Below are 20,336 nucleotides of genomic sequence, written 5' to 3'. Positions count from 1 at the left end.
ATGGTCAGTGGCAGAGAAGTGACTGCGGTGACTGAACTGACTTCATGCGAAGATACTAAATGCTTCATCTCCCATGTTGCCCTATATTATGCTCACTCAAAGGTTATACCTGGTGGACATGTTTAGGAGTAATAGCTTGGGAATACCTTACAGCATTACCTGACTCCAGAGGAAAACTTGACACTTTGACTTTTACTCAGCAAGGGATCTATATCATCTCCAAGTGTGTTTTGATCTGCGTCATCTCCAACGTGCACACACACACACTCACACACAGACATTGTTTTCATATATTGCTGTGAATTCTGGCAAAGGAAAACAATTTATTCTTGGAGACTTGTACCTACAAACACCGGCTGCGCCTCTACCTAAACTCCTGCCCCCCACCCCCACCATTGCTAGTGTGTGTCTCTAGATTGATTTTGTATTTTACATCTTTTTTCTATATTACACAGTCTCATCTTAAGGAGTTCAACATACAAGTGCTACAATATTTTCCCTTTTTCAACCCCATATCTCTTGAAAGGCATCACCTTGCTTAGAGACTGGAACGAGGGAGAAGGAGGGAGTGCGAAGACAAATAGTCTGTCTTCACCAATTGACCTGCATTCCCGCTGTACATCGCCCCGGATGAGCTGCATGCATTACACCTAGGCTTACATCTCCAGAGCAACCTCACACGCATAACAGGCGGTGCCGTGTGTTTTTTAGGACACGAGGAGAGGAGAGAGAAAGGAAGGGGGATAGGAGGGGGAGAGAGGAAGGGGTAACAACAACAACACAAGAGGGAGAGGTAGAAGTGGGGAGATCGGGCATTACCAAATCATCGGGATCCTCGTACACCTCTCCCACGCTTGGCACGGAAAGGGGAAAAAAAATATAACGCAGGACCGTAAGAGATGAGTGGGGCAATGCGGCGGTGTGTGTATCTTGCGCTGACGTCTGCCCTACTGCTGGTCACCACGGGATCGACGGCCGAGGGATGCAGCTGCGAACGGCTGCACCCTCAGCAGCACTTCTGTGCAGCTGCATACGGTGAGCGCTAGCTCTCTTTAACATTTCACCTCCACCTTTAATATTGTCCAGAAGAGAAATATTATAAGCACCCTTAATCAGGCATTGTAGTCTGGGCCTCTAGAAACATGGACAATCATTTTTAATCTTTGGATAAAACTTGCCAAGTCTTTCTGAAACTAATGTGACATTTCATATGTTTGAATGCTGTTAATGATTTCTCTGTCCTTTTAGAAGATTTTCTGAGAAAATGTTGTTTGTAGTTTGTTTGATTGTAAAGTACTTTTCTGTATCTTTTTATATTATATGGGCTAAAAACAGAAATATGATGAAAGTGATAAAATAATTATGCCATAAATAAATAATGCAGTGTACATATATCCAATTCAAAACTTTGTTTGACCAAATAGATACAACTTTGAATAATGCAGAGTGCATGACTATGATGAGCAATATCTAAACACAATAGTAGCCCTAAAATACATAATATGTACACATATAGTTGTGGGGGACTCAGCAATGAATATCAAAGGAAATTGCATAGTTCTGTCATTTTTCCATGCATTTTCTACCATATCTATTGTATTGTTTCTAACATATCTATTGTACCTATATTGTATTGTACTACTCAGTATGTATCAACCCACATACATGATATGTGCACACACACATATACACACGTGATGCACACACACACAAACACACACACACACAACACACATACACATTTAACATAAACACATGAATGCTCACAACCACTTAAAGGGCTAGTACAGTTTTGGTGGAGATGAGAATTGGGCTTTTAACTTTTTGCGAGATACCAAGAAAACACTTATGATATAGTACAGAACATACCATTTTGAGAGGAATTCAAAGTTTATTTGACGAAAATCGGGTTTGGAACGACTGAAACATCCAAAAACAAAGTAAAACAACGCGATCGTGATAAAGTGTGGGTCCCACACTTTATTAGAATCGCTCTTTTTGGATATCTCAGCCATTTCAAAACCAATCTTCATCAAATAAATGTTGATTTCCTCATAGAATTACAAACTCTTTCATATTTCATAAGAGGTTCCTCATTATTTCACCAAAAATTGTAAGTAAACCCGAAATTAGGTCTCAACCGAAACTGTACGATCCCTTTAATACACACGTCATGATCAGAGGTACGAGTATTCATACGACCATTCACATCCATACAATTTGGTTTAATTGATTTTAAGCAATAATAAAAACACACTTCATTGCACTGAATGCACTTAATTCACTGCTCTGCACATGTTTGTTTGTGTGTTTTTCTTCCTTTTTTTCCCCACTGACGTCCCCTTGCGGACGCCACAAAGCTTGCACAAAGCATTTCAATGGGAAATTGCCCATTTTGTATATGCATTATCATGTTTCTTATTTCCTTTTTTGAGATTCTGAGGCTGCCATCACTATCAAGCAAGTGCTTAAAGACGGCAGGCTCCTGCATTTTTTTTTCTCCTTCTCCTTTGATCTCACTGTTATGTGATTATGATAGTGTTAATGTAATATTGTTTTTTCCTATTCTGTTGTCAGATACAAGATACAGGTGTTGTAATTTTTCATATATGATTTCCTTGAAAAAAATGCAGAAATAAACTCGAACTGAACTGAACTGAAATTGTTCTGTCCAATTACAATTTTTTTTTTCTAATTTGGCATGGACCAGCTAGGACACAAATATACACAAACCTGTCCACAATGGTCACCAAATAGTTGCAGACAAATTTCAGTAGCATTGTTTCGTGCAATGGCCAACATAGGGTTTACCGCTGCATGCTGTTGGGCAGTTGTTGTGCACAGTTGCCAGTCGCCCAGTGGAAACCAAACATGGGCGCTGGTCACGTTGGACAGTTGGTTGCTATACACAGTTTCTTAACTATAAGTTTTCTTTGCGGAGCATTTCCATGAGGTTGCTATGGGTAGATGTTCGCTACAGAGAGGTGGTCACTAGAAGAGGTTCAGTTGTATATGCATTATTGTTTGCATGTTTTTGTGTGTTTTTTTCTTTTGTTTTGCTTCGTTTTTCCGCAAGGGGATTTCCACATAATACTATGGGAAGATGGTTGCTATAGACAGGTGGTCACTAGAGCAGCTTTAACTGTATATATATGCAATGAAGGATTCTTTGACAGGAATGCTGATTAAATCGTTCACTGTCCACTTCACGGGGGACCCAACAGCCTAAAAAATGTGTCAATCACACAATCAACAGGTATCCAAGCATCATGTTAAAGGCATTATCCACATTTGCAGATGAAACAAAAACCCCTGTTTAGTGCTTGAAAATACTTGCAAAAGGTGAATTGGGGATAGAAACAACCAATGTATAAATTTGAATCAGTATAATCAATGTTAGGTATTGTTGAATGTACAAAATATGACCAATAGTTATAATAATAATGTTTCTAGACTAAACCATGTACAGTTATGGTTTAGTGGGAAAGTTAGTTATATCTCCTTATATTTTTTAAAGTAGGCCTTATTATGAAATTTCTATATAGCAGGATGTTATGTGATAAGACTGACCTACACATACAGTGCATGCATCAAATGTGATATCTCGAACATTTTTTTAAAATCACTGCTCCCAGTGGTAAACAGGACCTTTAATGTTCACGACATCTAGACATGCTGCACACATATTCATCAACATATACACACATACATAAACCTATGCATGACCATAAACACCAAATTTTCACCATCATCACCTTTTTGGCCAATGTTATTAGTCACGGTGAATGAATTCATCCTTAACACCAAATCAGCAACAACAACAACAAAGACGTAGCGACAGTTGCTTCATACATTTTTTCTTTTAAACCGAGCATTCCTCCCCCCCCCCCCCCCCAGCATTTTGGATGAGGTCCATCATGTCTTAGTATCTAATCATCGGTAGTAATTAAAATTCTAATATTACAATTCTAATTAACGAGTAACTCTATATCAGATATGACAAAAGGGGGGGGGGGGGGGGTATGACCTGGGAATAAAGGCGGGCTTTGAGTGCAATTTGGCGCTCTGCCCTCAGCTACTCCTGTCCTAAATGACCGCTTCCTGAGAAAATTGGTCCGATGGTAAAATTAGACACTTGAAAGATCAGGCTTGTCAAGATGTTAAGTCAAGCTTTCACGAAGCACGGTATCTTAGATAAATTTCAACAGACGAAGAACTAAATATAGCGTTGGGATTTCTTATACATTATGCGTTAAAGTTACCTGCATAAAGGTAGATGTCAGTGTAAAGCTGTTGTTGTTATTGTCAGGTGATAATGCCTGGCAAAAAGACATCGGGATACATGGTCATATTCTGCAAAAACAGTACAGAATATGGACTCTGAACTGCTCAGATGTCATCAACCCATGCAATAATTATGAATGTCAATTTATCCGTTGATGGGCTCTACTTGTAATTGATACTCTTGCACATGAGTGATAAGTTTGTATGTGCCATCTAAAGCTCGGTTAAATAAAGGAAATGAAACTGAAATGTTCAAAGATCAAACCTATTTTTATCTACATTTAGGATTCAAAGCAGAGGTTATTTCCTTGTTCAAAGCAGGACATATTTCAACATGCTTCACATAAACAAAGCACAATGCCATATTGGCACAAAATTGCTGTTATATTAAATATTATCTGCCCTCAGATATTGCATTTTCCTCTGAATTATATTAACCGATCCACAACTGTGCCTTGTCAAATATCTCATTCACATCAACTCATCTTCATCAACGTGATGGCACAAGGGAAATTAATATCAGGGCATAAATTCACATGACATTCCATTCGATACGATTGCCATTGAATATCATACTCTTTACACGTACAGATCTCCTGGATGAAAGAATAAGGCTCATATTCCTTGTAATTAGTTTTCTCATTTATTACCCATCAGAGTGCAATCTAATTGCAAACCTTCATCATGAGCACATTACCTTGTACCAGCAAGGGAAATCTATTAAGAAGATGGCATTTCCATCTGTCAGTCAATTAAAGACCATTTGAAATTGATACCATCCTTTTGATAATATCTCAAATCAGGGATGAAGTTATAATGTATGAATTACATACAAATCTCACTAAGAGGGCATTCAGACTTGCCATGAAACTTGTTTGCAATCACAAACTGCTGGAATGCATCTCAACCTACATTTGTTATTGTTGTTGTTGAGCCTGAACTATAAAAGGAAACCAAAACCCAAAGAGAAATATGGATTGAGTGAAAGCAACACCATTAGTAGAACACATCAGTGGAAGTTTGAGGAAAATCGGACAATCGATACAAAAGTTATGAATTTTTAAAGTTTTCGTGTTGGAACTGCTGGATGACAAGACTACTTGAATTTGTGACATCACGTGTGGACAACAATTACAACGAAAATGAAATAAAATTAAACATGATTTCACTTTTCCAGCATAATGAAAGAGCATTTGACTAACCACTTTCAGAAAGCAGGGTGAATAATTAAATGTACTATCCTTAACATGATATATGTCAGTATCAAGTTGATGGAATGTGTAATTTTCATGAAAAGTAAATTTCTGTAGAATTCCCATTATATTTTCTTTAAATTGTCCACAAATGACGTCATAAATTCTAGTAGTCTCGTCATCCAGTGGTTCCAACACCAAAACTTTCAAAATTCATAACTTTTGCATCGATTGTCCAATGATTTTCCTCAAACTTTCACTGATGTGTTCTACTAATGTTGCTGCTCTCACTCAATCCACATTTCTCTTTGGGTTTTGGTTTCCTTTAAGTTGACACTGAATGTGAGTCTTCCTCCTGAACACAATATATAACTGCAAGTGATATCCTAAACAACAGCTGTGTTACAAACCGTATGGCCTCAAAATCAATCATGGAAGTACCCAACAGCCTGCATGCATGAGTACATGTGTATATGCACGAACCATGGCGGAGGTTCAAGCAAGGTCAAAGCAAGCTCCACCTCATTTCAATCATGTTTTCGAGGAAATAACATTCACACCCCCATCATACACCCAGAAGCAATTATTGCAACCCTAATGAAAAAAGAAGAAGAAGAAGAAGAAAAAAAAAACTACTGTAAAACCAGAAACATTCAGGGCATAAAACTTTTGTAAATTGGAGTCAATGGCCTTTTACACAGCATGAACTTTTGCAAATAAGTGACTGGCATTCAATGCATTGTATATACAAACAAAAACAAAAACAAAAAACAAAAATGACAACAACTTCCTTGTGCATTTTACTTTTGTGTATCTTGGCCCCTTACAAATACATGAAAGTTTTGTGCACTCAAAAAAATTTGGTTTCACAGAATTGAAATAATACAGGAAAAATGTGATTTTGGAAATGTCTGGGGGTGATATCATTCAAGTTTGCTGTCAAAATACCCAAAAAAAAAGTTTATTAATTTGCATGAAATATATTTCTAGATCTGTTTATGAACATGTTCTTCTGCCCAACTGAAGGACCTCTGGGATATGCACATGCAAAGATAGAGCATGACAATGCAATTTTAAATATCAAAAACATTCGCTTTAAAATATCAACATGATGTGCTTCCCAATGTTCAAGTTGACACTGCAAAGAGGAAGAAAGGTCAAACAACAGGACAACTTTCTTTAAAATTGAACATGCAAGAAAGTTATTTCATTCCATATTTTTAATATGAATCAGTGATGTATTTCAAGTCTTTCACTGATCTACGGCACACAAATTTTCTTAGCATCGGGAAAAAGGAAATAACTTATATCATTTACATTTTACTTCACAGACATGAGAACTAGTGGCAATGATGACTTAAAGGACAAGTTCACCTTCATAAACATAAGGATTGAGAGAATGCAACAATATTAGTAGAACACATCAGTGAAAGTTTGAGGAAAATTGGACAATCGATGCAAAAGTTATGAATTTTTAAAATTTTTGTGTTGGAACCGCTGGATGAGGAGACTACTACAGCTTGTGAGTCATATGCGTACAACAGCATAAAGAAAATGTAAAGAAAATTCAACATATTTTCACTTTTTTTCGCATAATAAAAGAGCGCTTGACTTGCCTCTTTCTAAAGGCAGGGGGAATAATATTACCCATAACATTTGTCGGTAACGAGTCGGGGGAATGTGTACTTTTTTCAAAAGATGAAATTTTGTGAAATTCTCTTTATATTTTCCTTATATTGTTGTACGCATGTGACATCTAAGTTATTTACACACTGCAGTAGTCTTCTCATCCAGCGGTTACTGCACAAAAACTTCAAAAATTCATAACTTTTGAACGGATTGTCTGATTTTCCTCAAACTTTCAATGATGTGTTCTACTAATATTGCTACATTCTCTCAATCCTTATGTTTATGAAGGTGAACTTGTCCTTTAATAGGGGAGGATAAAAAGCAAGATGTTTACTGTCATTTTATGCACCTACCATTCACAGAATTGTGAGATAAAGACAAGTAAAGTTTGCATGTGCACTTTCATCTACTCTATCTGTTTTATGAAAGCTGTAAAACTTTAGATTTCCAATAATTCATATTTTGTGTCTGACTTTTACTAGTCAATACTTGCTTGTCTCCTTTTTTTAATCATTTTTATTTCTTCCAAGTAGAGTCATTTTCACTATGACTTGGCACGTCAGGCTTAAGTACATTTTAAGATTTTGGAGCAAACCTCAATGTTTTATAGTGTGATAGTTATGCTTTGGTTACTCTCTGATTTTCAATTTAAAAAAAAGTAAATAAGGAAAAGATATGAATAATAACCAAATATCAAATATAAGAATGATGGGGAGAATATTATTATAATTTATCTTTTGAGTTTCATTTCAAGCTATACATTCTTTTTTTTTTTGTCACTGATCCTTCTGTTTCAATTATGAAGAGTTCTGAATTTCATGTTATATAGTATATGTTACTGGTATACGAGGCCATCGTCCCAGTCAAATATACTGCATTGATGACAATCTCCTCTACTTGTACCTGGAAACATTAGACTGTTTACAGGTATATGTTATTTCTTTCATGTACCTGTATGTCTGTATATGTCAAGAGTAAGTTCAGTTATCCTTGATTTTGATACATCACTGTTAAAGTTTCATTGATTGATGATTTTTTTTTTTTACAAGTGGATAAACTGACAAACTGAACTGAACTGAACTGAATGTCATAGACTAACATACATACTGCCTTTTTCATGGTGTTTTCACTCAAAAAAAGAAAGAAAGAAATGAAAATAAAAATCACCTGCATGAGATGACAGGATGGAATGGCAGGGGTCAAAGTACCATCAGCTGGTGGCAAAAAGGCTGTCTGGGGGTGAGACATGAGCCACACCCAGAGGGGAAAAGGTAGAGAGGTGAGATGCAGATGAAGGAGCAAAAGGGGGGCAAGAAGGGGAGTAGAAGAGGGCTTGACATGGAGAATACAGGGAAGAGGGGGGAGGAGAGAGGGAGATGGGTTAGGATAGGGAAAAGGTACGCTGGGAGATGAGAAGGGTGGGCCAATGGCTGGGATGAAAAGGGAGGAGTACGGTGCAACGAATGGGGGAGGGATGCTGAAATTGATCAAATGCTGCACCTCACTGGAGGGCATCACTTGATACCGGAGTTTCAAATGTCGCTGGTAATATCGGCCATTTCAGAAACATAAAACGAAAATGTCCTGAAATGAACAGTGTGCATGAACCCTGCAAGTGCATTTCATAGATATCTTTATGTGTTATTGTGCATGTGTTTAATAGTGTGTGTGTGTGTGTGTGTGTGTGTGTGTGCATGTTCGGTTGTATATATGTCAGTCAGTTTGTGCACCAGCACTGCACAAGCAAATGAAGCAAATAAAAATGCATTTGACATTTGCAAATAGGGGCGGGTGGGGGGGGGGGGGAGCATTCATGGGTGAAGTAAATTGCAAAAGAAGGCAATTATGTTGTCGTAAAAATACTGCATAGCTAGTGACCGAGACCAGGGAGCCCCGTTTAATGCACGCGGTGAGCGGAGGAAGAGCACTTGATGAATGCTTGTTGTGCATTATGGACATCAGCAGAAAAATTTGTCTGGGAAGTGTATGCTTGTCTGCTCCGAGGCTATTATTCATAGCTTGGAAGCGGGGGAATCTTTACCAGGGCAAGCGCAGCGCTGCGATAGCTCCGAATTTAAATTGATATCGCTCCGAGGAGCACTGCTGGAAAAAAAAAAAATCAGAGCACAGAATAACTCTCTCTTTGGGACAAATGAACACAATTTCATTTTCTTATTATCTCCCTCGCCATACAGACCAATAAGATGTGCCCATGTTGACAGTGGAATATTCCTTTAATTATGAATGTGTACTAACATATCCAAATGGATAGTGGAGACCGGGATAAAAAAAAAACAAGTGGAATTAGGGCATAATTTCATGGCTGATGTATGTTAGTTTCTTTAAACTTCTTCCTGAGGTAATTGATTTGTTGTGATTTGTTGAATAGTGAGAGTCTTTGAAAGCCTCACATTCATCCTTCTTTATGAAGGTCTACAGAAAAAGAAAAAAAAAAGTAATATTAGATTTGAATGAATTGTATTTGCTTTGTAATGCAAATGGAAACGTTATCTCCTAGCCTTTAAAAAAGGCATCTAAAGGGTGACTCAAATGTCAGTGGACCGTGATTGGTAATGGTAAAATGAAGGTCAATGTATTTGTCCAAAATTGTCATCTCATGTTATCCATTTCCCTCATATATTTGGCAGTAGGATTCCTTAAAAACATCATGCACTCCATGTTTATGTTAACCTGTTGATGACGGACTGATTCTGCTACAACACGCATTTCCCATTGACACCTGCCCGAGTATACTCGGGACTCGTCCTCAACAGGTTAAAGATATTGCTGAATTGCTTTTTTTTTTTAATTTATATATTACATGCATATCATTAGGCTGTTTGTATGAATCTTAAAAACTAATAAAATCATAAATATCAAAAACAAAAACATATCACGTTTAATATGTTTTATATGACTTGTGTTGCATTGGAAATCATACACACGCACACACATATCTATTACTCGTTTGCCTTTGTAGGGAAGAAGTAAAAGGTAAATACTAATGATTTATTGATAACCAGTAATGGGATAAGGTAATACGCAGGTTTACATTGTTGCTAAAACTGTGAATCCCTTCCTAAATTTGGACTGGCTTTGCATCACTGTTTGTATAAATGTTGCTAAGGTGATATGCACCTTGTGTTGTGTGATTGACACATATGACAAGACTGGATTTCGACCCCAATCAGGTATGAAAAAAGAAGGGGAAAAAATGTCGCCTCCCCTCTTCACCCTCTGAGAAACTGAAACGCCCAAGGAAGGATCAAGCACATACAATGAGAGCTGTGAAGGATGAAAGGGACAAATCCATACTGTGTTGAAATTGACCTGGTTGGTACAAGAAGAGTCAAGAAAATTAAAAAGTACTAATGTCATTCAGCTGGGCGTAAAATGGGAACTAAGGACTTTGGAGCTAACATATTTTTTACAAATACATGTGGTTACAGTAATAAAGCCAGAATACATCAAACATTTGTGTGTGCTTTGAGAGCCAATTGGCACAGAAAACCCCAGTGTTGTACACACTGACCAAAGTCCCTAGCATGGAAAGGGTTAAGGTGATTATAGAGATTTTATTGACTCTTCCGACCCCATTCCGGGGTATGAGAGTACAACACATACATACAAGATATGGTCATTACAATACAATAACAACGAATACATGTTTGTGACATATTACAATGATGTCCTTGGCTAGCAACTCTTCCATGGATATGTACATAAAATATAGTATGACATTTATACCTATTGAAAAGACTAATTTAACAATTTTAATGAATTCAGCAAATGTATTTGATCTCTAAATTTTCTGTTTGTTTATGATTACACTCAGAAGTCAACTTGAATATGAAGCAAATTTTCATCCTTATCCCTATCCTATTGGTAATGGGGACCACCTGTATCATGTATTACAAAAGCTGTTATTTTTGCCTACAGAATTTTTGCAAATGAAGAGGTCACAGACATTTTTAGCGAGATATCGCCCGTTCGCAATATTCTCGTCTGTTTCTAAATATGCAGCCCGAAATGATTCGCGAAATTAACAAAAATTCAAATCCTCTGTGAAAACAACAGCTTTTACAGTATCACATCTACGAGGAACTGTCATACCTCAGAAACATAGAGTTAAAGGGCCTCGCTCACAGGGACACATGTCCAGTCAAGTGTCAAATTAACATAATCACATACACGGGACTGGCACATTCATGCATCCTTCAGTGTCTGCCCAATGTTTTTAACACTCGCTGTATTGTGCAAATTACATAGCAGGGAAGTAGGCCCGCAGAAGGGGTATCAATACCAGTGACAAAAAGATCATTTGTCTCAGGGAGTCTAGCGAAATTGTCCTGAGGAATATAAAATTTGAGCAGAATAGGATTTAAAAAAGATTGATCCTTAGAATTCTAGCATAGAACATCCAGTGGGTGTCTGAGTTATATCTCTTGCACAGTAGTGACACCATAAGTCGCAAAAGGTCCTAACTACATTGAAAATCATATTCCTACCTGTTGTTGACAATCGACTTGTAGTCAATCATGAACAACATGTTTTTTTTTCTTTTACAAAGGTAATAAAACAAAAATCAAACAGTGTGGTAATCTGCAAATGGATGGGTATTTTTCAATTGTCTGAATATTTTGACCTTGCTTTTAACACTGAGCTATGCTGTCTCCCAACCAATTTGTCTGTTCAGCCAATACGGTATTTATTTCTTTAAAAAAAAATAGCATAAGCGCAAATGCATTAACGTCATATATAATTGATGTAAGAGTTTTCTGTTTTCTTGTTACTCATTCCACTTTTTCCTCTTCTACTTTGTGTACTTAACCAGTCATTGGAGGCAGGATTCTGAAAAGGGAATATGTGCTGATCAATACCCAGACACAGACTGGTGGAGGCGATCCAGATCCCCTCCCTGAGGTACAGCCACGCCCTGGAGGATTGCACCCCCTCCCAGACGAAGCCCTCCCTGAGGGCTTATCACCAGATCCTGATGGCTTGGAACCACTCCCTTACCCTGAGGGTCTCCAACCACTCCCTCACCCTCATCCAGAAGGGCTGAAACCCCTGCCAATGCCTGAAGGACTACAACCAGTTCCTCAACCTGAGGGACTTGATCCTCTTCCCCATCCCGAGGGTCTCGAACCCTTCCCAAATCCTGAGGGACTGAAACCTCTCCCAATGCCCGAGGGATTAGAGCCAGTCCCTGAACCTGAGAGACTTGATCCTCTCCCATACCCCGATGATCTCCAACCCCTTCCCCAACCTGACGGCCTTCAACCTGAGGGATCAAAACCCCTTTCCAAGCCTGAGGGCTTCCAGCCTGAAGGACTGAAACCTCTTCCCCAACCCGAGGGCCTTCAGCCAATGCCTCAGCCAGAGGGATTTGAACCCCTCCCTCACCCAGTTGGTCTTCAGCCAATCCCGGAGGAACTTCAACCCCACCCAGAGCTACCTCCTCTTCCACTCCCAGAAGAGTTAGAACATTATGATACCAATACAGAGAGGGTGGAGACACCGCCAATTACAGCGTCTTCTCTGGAGGCCTCACTAATGGCTACAACTGGGGCTGTACCTACAACGCCTCTTGAAGAGTCACCTGCTAATGAGACGGACAACGTGCCACCATCTGCAAAAGAAGATAAAGGTGAAAATTTCCTCTACCTTTCGGGCCCCTGTTTAATCAAAGATATGTGACAATCTACCTTTCAGCAATCTAAATGTTAATGGGACACCTCCAATAATTATCATGAAAATGCCTTCCAGATGTCAATCGATGGTAAAATATGAATTGGATATTGGATGTCTATGTCAGTTACAGCATCATACTGTAATTGTAATTGTCTTCCAGCTGTTTCTAGATGACCTTTGGGGTGACACTTATTTCCACTAACTTGCTTTCTTGACAGTTTCTGTAAATGAAGGTGTGGGGTTCATTGAATTAGTAAGGCTATGATCTTTATATGGATAGTGTTCATGCATTGTCCTCTGAGCAAAACAGACAAAAGGAAAGGGGACTAAGTATAAGGCATCCCTTCCATGAGCAAAATGAAAAAAAAAAATGGAAGTTCACTGTCCTCCAAACAAACAAAGAAATACTGAAGAGGTCTCAAACTTCAGTAGTTTGATATGATAAGTCCCTTGAGTAACATACTGTTTGGTCAAGGACTGGATGGAAAAAAAAACATTCAGAATGTTCCATATAAAATGGTTTGAAAGACATTTGAAGGAAGTTACAAATCCTCAGATGTAGTCAAGGGACCTTCATATTATCTCCTCGAAGCAGAATGTCAACCCTCAATTTTCTGTGGTAGCCCGTAAGGAAGAATATTCCTAGAATGTTTTGTCTATGGGGAAAGATAACGAATGATCCATGATCATGCAATAATTGCTGACTGGTATTTGATTATGCCATATTATAACAAAGTACATGTACTTAGGTAATGATATCACAGTCTTTTGTCATAGCGTGGGGTGAAAACAGGTGTGAGCATGGAGAGAAACAATAGTGCTCACAATATATGACATTCAGACCAGGACTGAGGTTGTTAAGAACCAGTTACCATGGCGATGAATGGCTATGACATCACACTTTGGAACCGGGTATTCTATATTGGAATGTAATGCTCCTCTGGCCCTTCATTCACATCTCCAGAAGACAAACCACACACACCCATCAACCCCGAGAGCATGGAAGCGTGGAACTACAAGATCGTCTACACGGTGAAACTGAAGCAGATCTACAAGACCGGCGAGCTCAGCGAAGACTGGAAGGTTGGGGACGAGGTGCAGCTGGAGACACCCGCCTCCGCCGGCCACTGCGGGAAGACGACCCTGAAGAATGACAAGAATTACCTCATCGCAGGTGAGGCGGGATATCGCTCTAGACATACTTGTTATCGTGCCACCCTTGAGCTATCTAGACAATCTAGACACATATGCTTCTCTTCTCTACCCAGGTGTATGAACTGCCCTCCGGTTGCATTAAAGGCATAAATGTGCATTGGAAAGAAGTGAAAATTAGGCCTGGGTGCTGGCAAGGGAGTGGAATAAGCATACTGTAAACGTCAATATTTTCGCGCGATTAATTTTTCGCGCTGAGCGGCTCGAAAACGTATTCGCGGGTTCTTAAATTCGCGCTCCGCAGCAGGTTACTTTACTGTAGTACACATTAACTGCTTTCATCCAAAGCCTCTGCTACATAGCTTGCTACGACAAGCGACGTAGCGAGCGGCTCGACTGCGAGTACAAGCACTCAAATACGTAGTACAGCTGTGACTCTAGTACCGTAGTCACGGGGGACTGTAGCATCGATGCGTGCGGTGCACACATGCATGCTACAGTACACAGCAATCTAGGGTATCGTCTCTTCGCACAGTACTAGTAGCGTAAACATGCCTGTACATTGTACTACGTAGCAGTATCATCGATGAAGCGCACACAATTCATCCCGTTCAAAATGTGCGTAGAAAATTGTGAAGATATATTCGCGCGTTTTTGAATTCGCGCTAGCCGAGCGTAGCGCGAAATCCGCGAAAATTAATGTACCGCGAAAATTTCCACGTTTACAGTAGTCCAAGTATAGATGTGATTCTAGTGATAACCTTGTGTTGTGCAGTGCTTGAATACAATAATGAGGCAGCAAGGGACTATTTATAATATAACCATGATTTTCATAATGATAATGTTGATATCAATGCTATTACCACTGACATACATGATGATAGTTAATTGTAATAATACCAATGGCATAGTAATGATAACAAAGATGATAATGATGATAATAATAATGATAATGATTACAATTATAATGATAATAATGATGCTACTGATAATGTTCACTGCAATTATTTCATTACTCCTGTCATAATATCATCGGTTGAGAAAGATAAGGGTGTTGATCGAGGTTTCACTCAACCTATGGCGTCAACGCTCGTATCTTTCTGAACTGAAAATGTCAGTTATTCTTATAATCACTATGGGCAAACTAATACTCTACTACCTGACTTAGCTAAAGATTAAATACAATGAAGACGTAATATATTCTATGATCACATTGCTAAACAACAAAGTACTTCTATCTCTCTCTCTCTTCTGCTATTAACTCATCTTCATCTTTGCATCATGTAGGGAGCCCTCTATGGGCCAATGTTGGTCTTGGAAAGTGATGCATGAATGAAGGGACAGCCTTGACAGTTTGAGATATGCTACTCTGCACACAAGTGCATAATAAACCACAAGCTCTATGTATGGTGGTTATCCTGATGCACTTTACTCACAAACCCACAACCTTGCATCCTTTGTAATAGTGATTGTTGTCTACCACATTGTGGGTTCTGTGTAAATGCTGCGTATTTGGCACACTGTCAGAGAATGCGCAATTGTGGCGAACATGGAGTGAAAAATCTCAGGAAATGCCTGATTAACGTATTGGCAATACTTGGCACTCAGAGCAGGAAATGTGCACACCTTCAGCTAAATGACAGGCTTATTAAATCAAATATAATCAAAATTATGGAAATGTGTAAATATGAATGAATAAATAAAGACAGAATAAACTGACCAGAAAGAATATAAATTATTAGTGGAAAAGTGAGCAAAGAAAATGGGATTCCATCGGGATTCGAACCCGAGACCTCCGGATTGCTAGACCGGTGCACACTGCTATAGCTTCTGACCACCCGAGCATTGAGAATGAAGGGTTTCTGGGACGAACACTGTACTACGGCTTTCTATAGCTCAGTCGGTAGAGCACCGGTCTAGCAATCCGGAGGTCTCGGGTTCGAATCCCGATGGAATCCCATTTTCTTTGCTCACTTTTCCAGTATAAATGAATAAGTTTGATTAGTCCTTGCTGTTTTCAAATTGTTTATTTTTAATGCATATTGTTTTTCAATAATCTTACTAAATCATATGTTCTCAAAATTATGGAAAGATAACTATAAATGAATCAATTTGATTAGCCCTTGCTGTATTTAATTACTCTATTCTTCTTAATGAAAACTTTTTTTATGATTGCTTTTTTTTTATTCATTCATTTCTTATCTTCTTCAGTTTTTTTTTTTTTCATCTTGTAGTAATATTCATTCTGCACCTCAATTCTCCAGTTTTTTACCTTCAATTACACTGGTTGATGTTCATTCATGCAATACACAATTTCTATAGTAGGCAAGACTTTGATCAGATGTGTTTATTTGCATTGATATCAGCGATAACTTTTTTTAACATTATATATGTGTACAAAAAGAAATGCCTTTGTTTTCTGATAAAAGATATATATATATATATATATATCTATTTCTTTTTTTACTGAAAACACACAAATGTTTGTCATTCACGTGGAGAGATATTTACTCAATCTGGCAAAGATATATCAACAAAACAACAATTTAAATCTGTGATCAGTCACTCGAGTACAAATGCTGCGAGAAATACAGATTTTTTTTCTGACATTTCCCCTTGTTCGTTAGTCAAAATCAAGGACAAAATGAATTTCTGAGATTCACGGAAATCAGATTATAATGAAATTATGTTTTCACATTGCAGGTCGTCTGCCAGGCCGACTGAATCTGTGCGACTGGGTGCAGGAGCACCATCGCCTTACCAGCAGGCAGAAACAGGGGCTCAAGGCGATGTATGGAAAATACTGCGATTCCTGTCAGGTGATCTATCACAGTTTACTTTCTCTTGTCGTCTTCTCCATCAAAAATCATAAAACTTTTGTTTCTTTTTAATATTTTGTTTTAGCATAACAAATGCTCTAAAGGAGGAAGGGCAAAAAAGGTCGACAAGACAAATATACCTCATACACAACCTCCACTCCAAATCTTTGTTCAAATGTGTTTGAAGATGACATCTGGGGAATAGAATAACACAACTGATTAAACTTCAGCTCAAGCAATACTGGCATCAAGATGAAGAATTACTTTAACATTTTCTCCAGTGTTTTGTTTTGTTTTGTTTTTGTTTTTGTTTTTGTTTTGTTTTGTTTTGTTTTTTAATTCAAGGGACATCTACCAGCTGCCTTAAAGAAACCAGTTTTGTTTTGTTTCTTTGTTTGTTTTTAATTCAAGGGACATCTACCAGCTGCCTTAAAGAAACCAGTCAAGTTAGTTTGAGTTGATGTTCCATACTTACAATGAACATTATTTCTCTATCTCATATTCCATCCAATCCATTATGTGCTCAGAAAGATACTGCAATTGTACCAGTTGTATGATGTGCAATAATGGGATAATGTGAGCCAATCTTTGTGATTTGCCAATTCAATATGTTAGCGCCAATGGTTGTCATGGCTCCTACATTTAACCCTTTATATGCCAATGACCTTGAGCAGTGTGTACAATGCCATGGGGTTTCCTTCTTCAATTTGCACTCAAAGCATACAAAGGTTAAACCCACTACTTACACAAACCTGTTGTATACTATGCAATGTTCATGGGGAATGACTGCATGTCATCTAAAGTCCTAGGAATTCACATCCTTTTGCTTCATGTGTGATAACATACTGACACAATGAGAGATGTGTACTTTTTGTTCATAGGGGTAGTGAATAAAAGTAGCACACTTCTTCATCAAGGCTCTCCTTGTCCCATCCCTGTCCAGATTTTGGCCTGCCCATCGAGGCACTGCAAGAAGCCTAAAGACAACAAGCACAAGACCTGCCTCTATGACGCCTCGCTGGTGCGCATAGGGGCGGCTTACAACACCTATGACTGCCTGGCCTCACACTCCCGCTGCGCCCTCCGTGGGGGACACAAGTGCAAGTGGCAGAAGAACAGCGACTACCACGCCTGTGAGAAACGCCTGCCGTAGGGAGCTGGAAAAGGGCGGGGCAGCAATGTCAATTTTCAAATGGTTGCAGATCATGTACATAGGGAAGAAGAAGTAGGGAAAAATGATTTATAGTTGGAGGATGATGAGCATCATTTTGGTGAACATTGACTGCTAAGAAGCGATGTACAGTTCTAAAGAAGGGATGTGATCTGAACGCTTCGAAGGTGGGAATAAAAAGGGTGGAACTTGAGGAGATTATAATATTGGAACTTACGGTTTTGGTCAAGAAAAAGAGTTGTCATTAACACTTGCTCATAAGACTTACAAGGAGATGACACAGGGTAGTGGAGGGAACAGGCTGAGACATTTCAACTGATGAAGTAGAGGCGGAGAGGGAGGAGATTGTGCAGTGTGAAGGAGGGGGAGACTGGCAAAACACAATATGCGTAATCAAGATAATTTTCAGCAAACAGACGGTAACTATGGTTTGATGGATGGATCAAAACCTGTGAGAATAGAGGAAATGCCAGCGAGGAGAAAGAATTCCTTTTGCTTTAATAATATTGGTCATTGTACTCGTACAGACTGCTCTGTGTGTTACAGAGAGAGAGTTGTTTATAATTGTGAAATTATTAGATGTACAGCTATGCATTAGTAATGTTGAAACAGTCTCTTTTATAAACCTTCATAGTTGATTACACAATTTAAATCAATGCACTGCCGTGACCAAAATCATTTGTATCGTTTGTTTGTTTGTTTGTTTTTGATTTGTTAGATTGAACATCCATTTGTTTATACAACATTCTTTTTTCCCCCATAATACCTTTCTTCATTTGATGTTTCCATCTGTAAAAATGATAAGCTTTTCATGAAATCTTTTTAGTAGTAATCGCAAAGCAGCATGAAAAGAAAAGAGAAATGGCTTCCATGTTATGAAAAGTTTAATAGCATTGATAGGATTTCTATACTCCTTCAAGTTTTGCTGGATGTTCAAATGAAGTGTACATATTGCAAAGACACTAAATGCACTATACAAGCATGAATTTGGCATTGCATTGGTTGTTATTGCTGTGCAAAATGACTAGGTAAGTACGCCAGTGCTTGCGTAATGTCTTTGTCACATAAAGCAGAAAAATGAACTTGAGTATAGATATAATGATTATATGAAACATCTCCTGCAATGTCCAGTCTGCTGGATATTATCTATAATATTGTGGGAGGATAGAGAAGGTCAATCTTCTCATAGTTTTAGTCTTCTTTGAGCAAGGATAAAATATTACACAAAATTAGCCAAATTATGTAATAACTTATCAATGTATGACTGAAAAACATTTATCAAATAGACATACATAATATATAATGTGTTATACCTACAGGAGGTTGCAGAATGAAACATATATCATGTAGAAACTAGATATATACAATGCACAAGTTCTGTCTTTGTAACGGACTGTAATGTTAGCCAACCTTCATACATCCAAAACATCATAGATGTGATACTAATTGTGTATTTTAATAAAAAGATTTAGGCTTAGCGTGTTCAATAGTTCTTTCTATAAATAACCATGCTGTAATGATAATTGGATCAATTAGAAAATATCAATTGCCAGCAAAATTCTTTATTTGCCCAAGAGGGCTGGAAGATTAGTGCCATCACTTGCCAAGTGTTTTTTGAAGCAAATAAACAAAAAACAAAAAAACAAATGACTTAACTTTATATCAATGAAAGGTCATCCAACTGTAAACCTACCAAAGACAAAGAAAAGTGCATAAAGAGACAATGCACCCATTTGATCCCAAGATTTAATTCAATCATTATAACAGATATCAAAATAGATTTTTGATGGACACGTGTTACCAGGGACTTGGCACTTAACGCAATGGAAACATAAATGTTGCATGTTCAATGCTAAACTAATTACTGGATATCAATGACAAAGTTATACTGTGTATTATTTCTGAAAATGATGACCCTGATATTTCATGATATGTTAAATAAAGCTTGAAAAACTACAAGTCAGCATGAACCCATGTGTTAATTTCTGCTTTGCACTCGTTTAAAGGAACCAATGCCCAAGTATTAATGTGGATTGTGTAAAAGCAGCAATATTAATAAAACACATCATTGAAAAAATGAGCAAAATATGGGATTCGATTAAAAAGTCATCAATTTTTAATAGTTCAGTGTTATCATCACTGGATAAACACTTTATGATGTTATTATGGACAACAATATCAAGAAAATATGAAGAAAATTTATCATATTTTCACTTTTCTAGCATAATGAAAGAGCACTAGACCTATACCTCTTTCAGAAAGCATGGGGAATAATATTACCCTAAACATACATCAGTCACAAGTCGATAAGGTGTGTACTTTTCAAAATAAACTGAATTTTGTGAAATTATCCTTGCATTTTCTTTATATTGTTGTCCAAAATGATGTCATGAA

At 38.0% G+C, this 20,336-nt stretch overlaps 1 protein-coding gene across 1 annotated transcript; it reads left to right on the top strand.

The window, feature by feature from the left end:
• The first annotated feature begins 412 nt into the window (after nucleotides 1-412).
• Nucleotides 413-18,561, top strand: LOC139716631 (uncharacterized). The gene is made up of 5 exons (XM_071628156.1): nucleotides 413-1,035; nucleotides 11,941-12,756; nucleotides 13,765-13,974; nucleotides 16,656-16,771; nucleotides 17,715-18,561. The coding sequence occupies exons 1-5, from the start codon at nucleotides 900-902 to the stop codon at nucleotides 17,922-17,924; spliced, it is 1,488 nt and encodes a 495-aa protein (XP_071484257.1). The 5' UTR covers nucleotides 413-899; the 3' UTR covers nucleotides 17,925-18,561.
• Nucleotides 18,562-20,336: the final 1,775 nt, after the last annotated feature.

The sequence above is a fragment of the Diadema antillarum genome, unplaced genomic scaffold (genome assembly GCF_040938485.1).
Source record: "Diadema antillarum isolate AM-2024a unplaced genomic scaffold, OU_Dant_1.0 scf00000068, whole genome shotgun sequence".
NCBI classification, from domain to species: domain Eukaryota; kingdom Metazoa; phylum Echinodermata; class Echinoidea; order Diadematoida; family Diadematidae; genus Diadema; species Diadema antillarum.
The sequence above is the reverse complement of the archived record's forward strand: the minus strand, read 5'-3'. Positions and strand labels throughout refer to the sequence as shown.

Excerpts from the sequence above, each read along its gene's own strand:
- LOC139716631 (XM_071628156.1), top strand. The coding sequence starts at position 900 with ATGAGTGGGGCAATGCGGCGGTGTGTGTATCTTGCGCTGACGTCTGCC. Across the intron at positions 12,757-13,764 it reads ATCTGCAAAAGAAGATAAAG|AAGACAAACCACACACACCC; the intron begins GTGAAAATTTCC and ends TCACATCTCCAG. Across the intron at positions 13,975-16,655 it reads CAAGAATTACCTCATCGCAG|GTCGTCTGCCAGGCCGACTG; the intron begins GTGAGGCGGGAT and ends TTCACATTGCAG.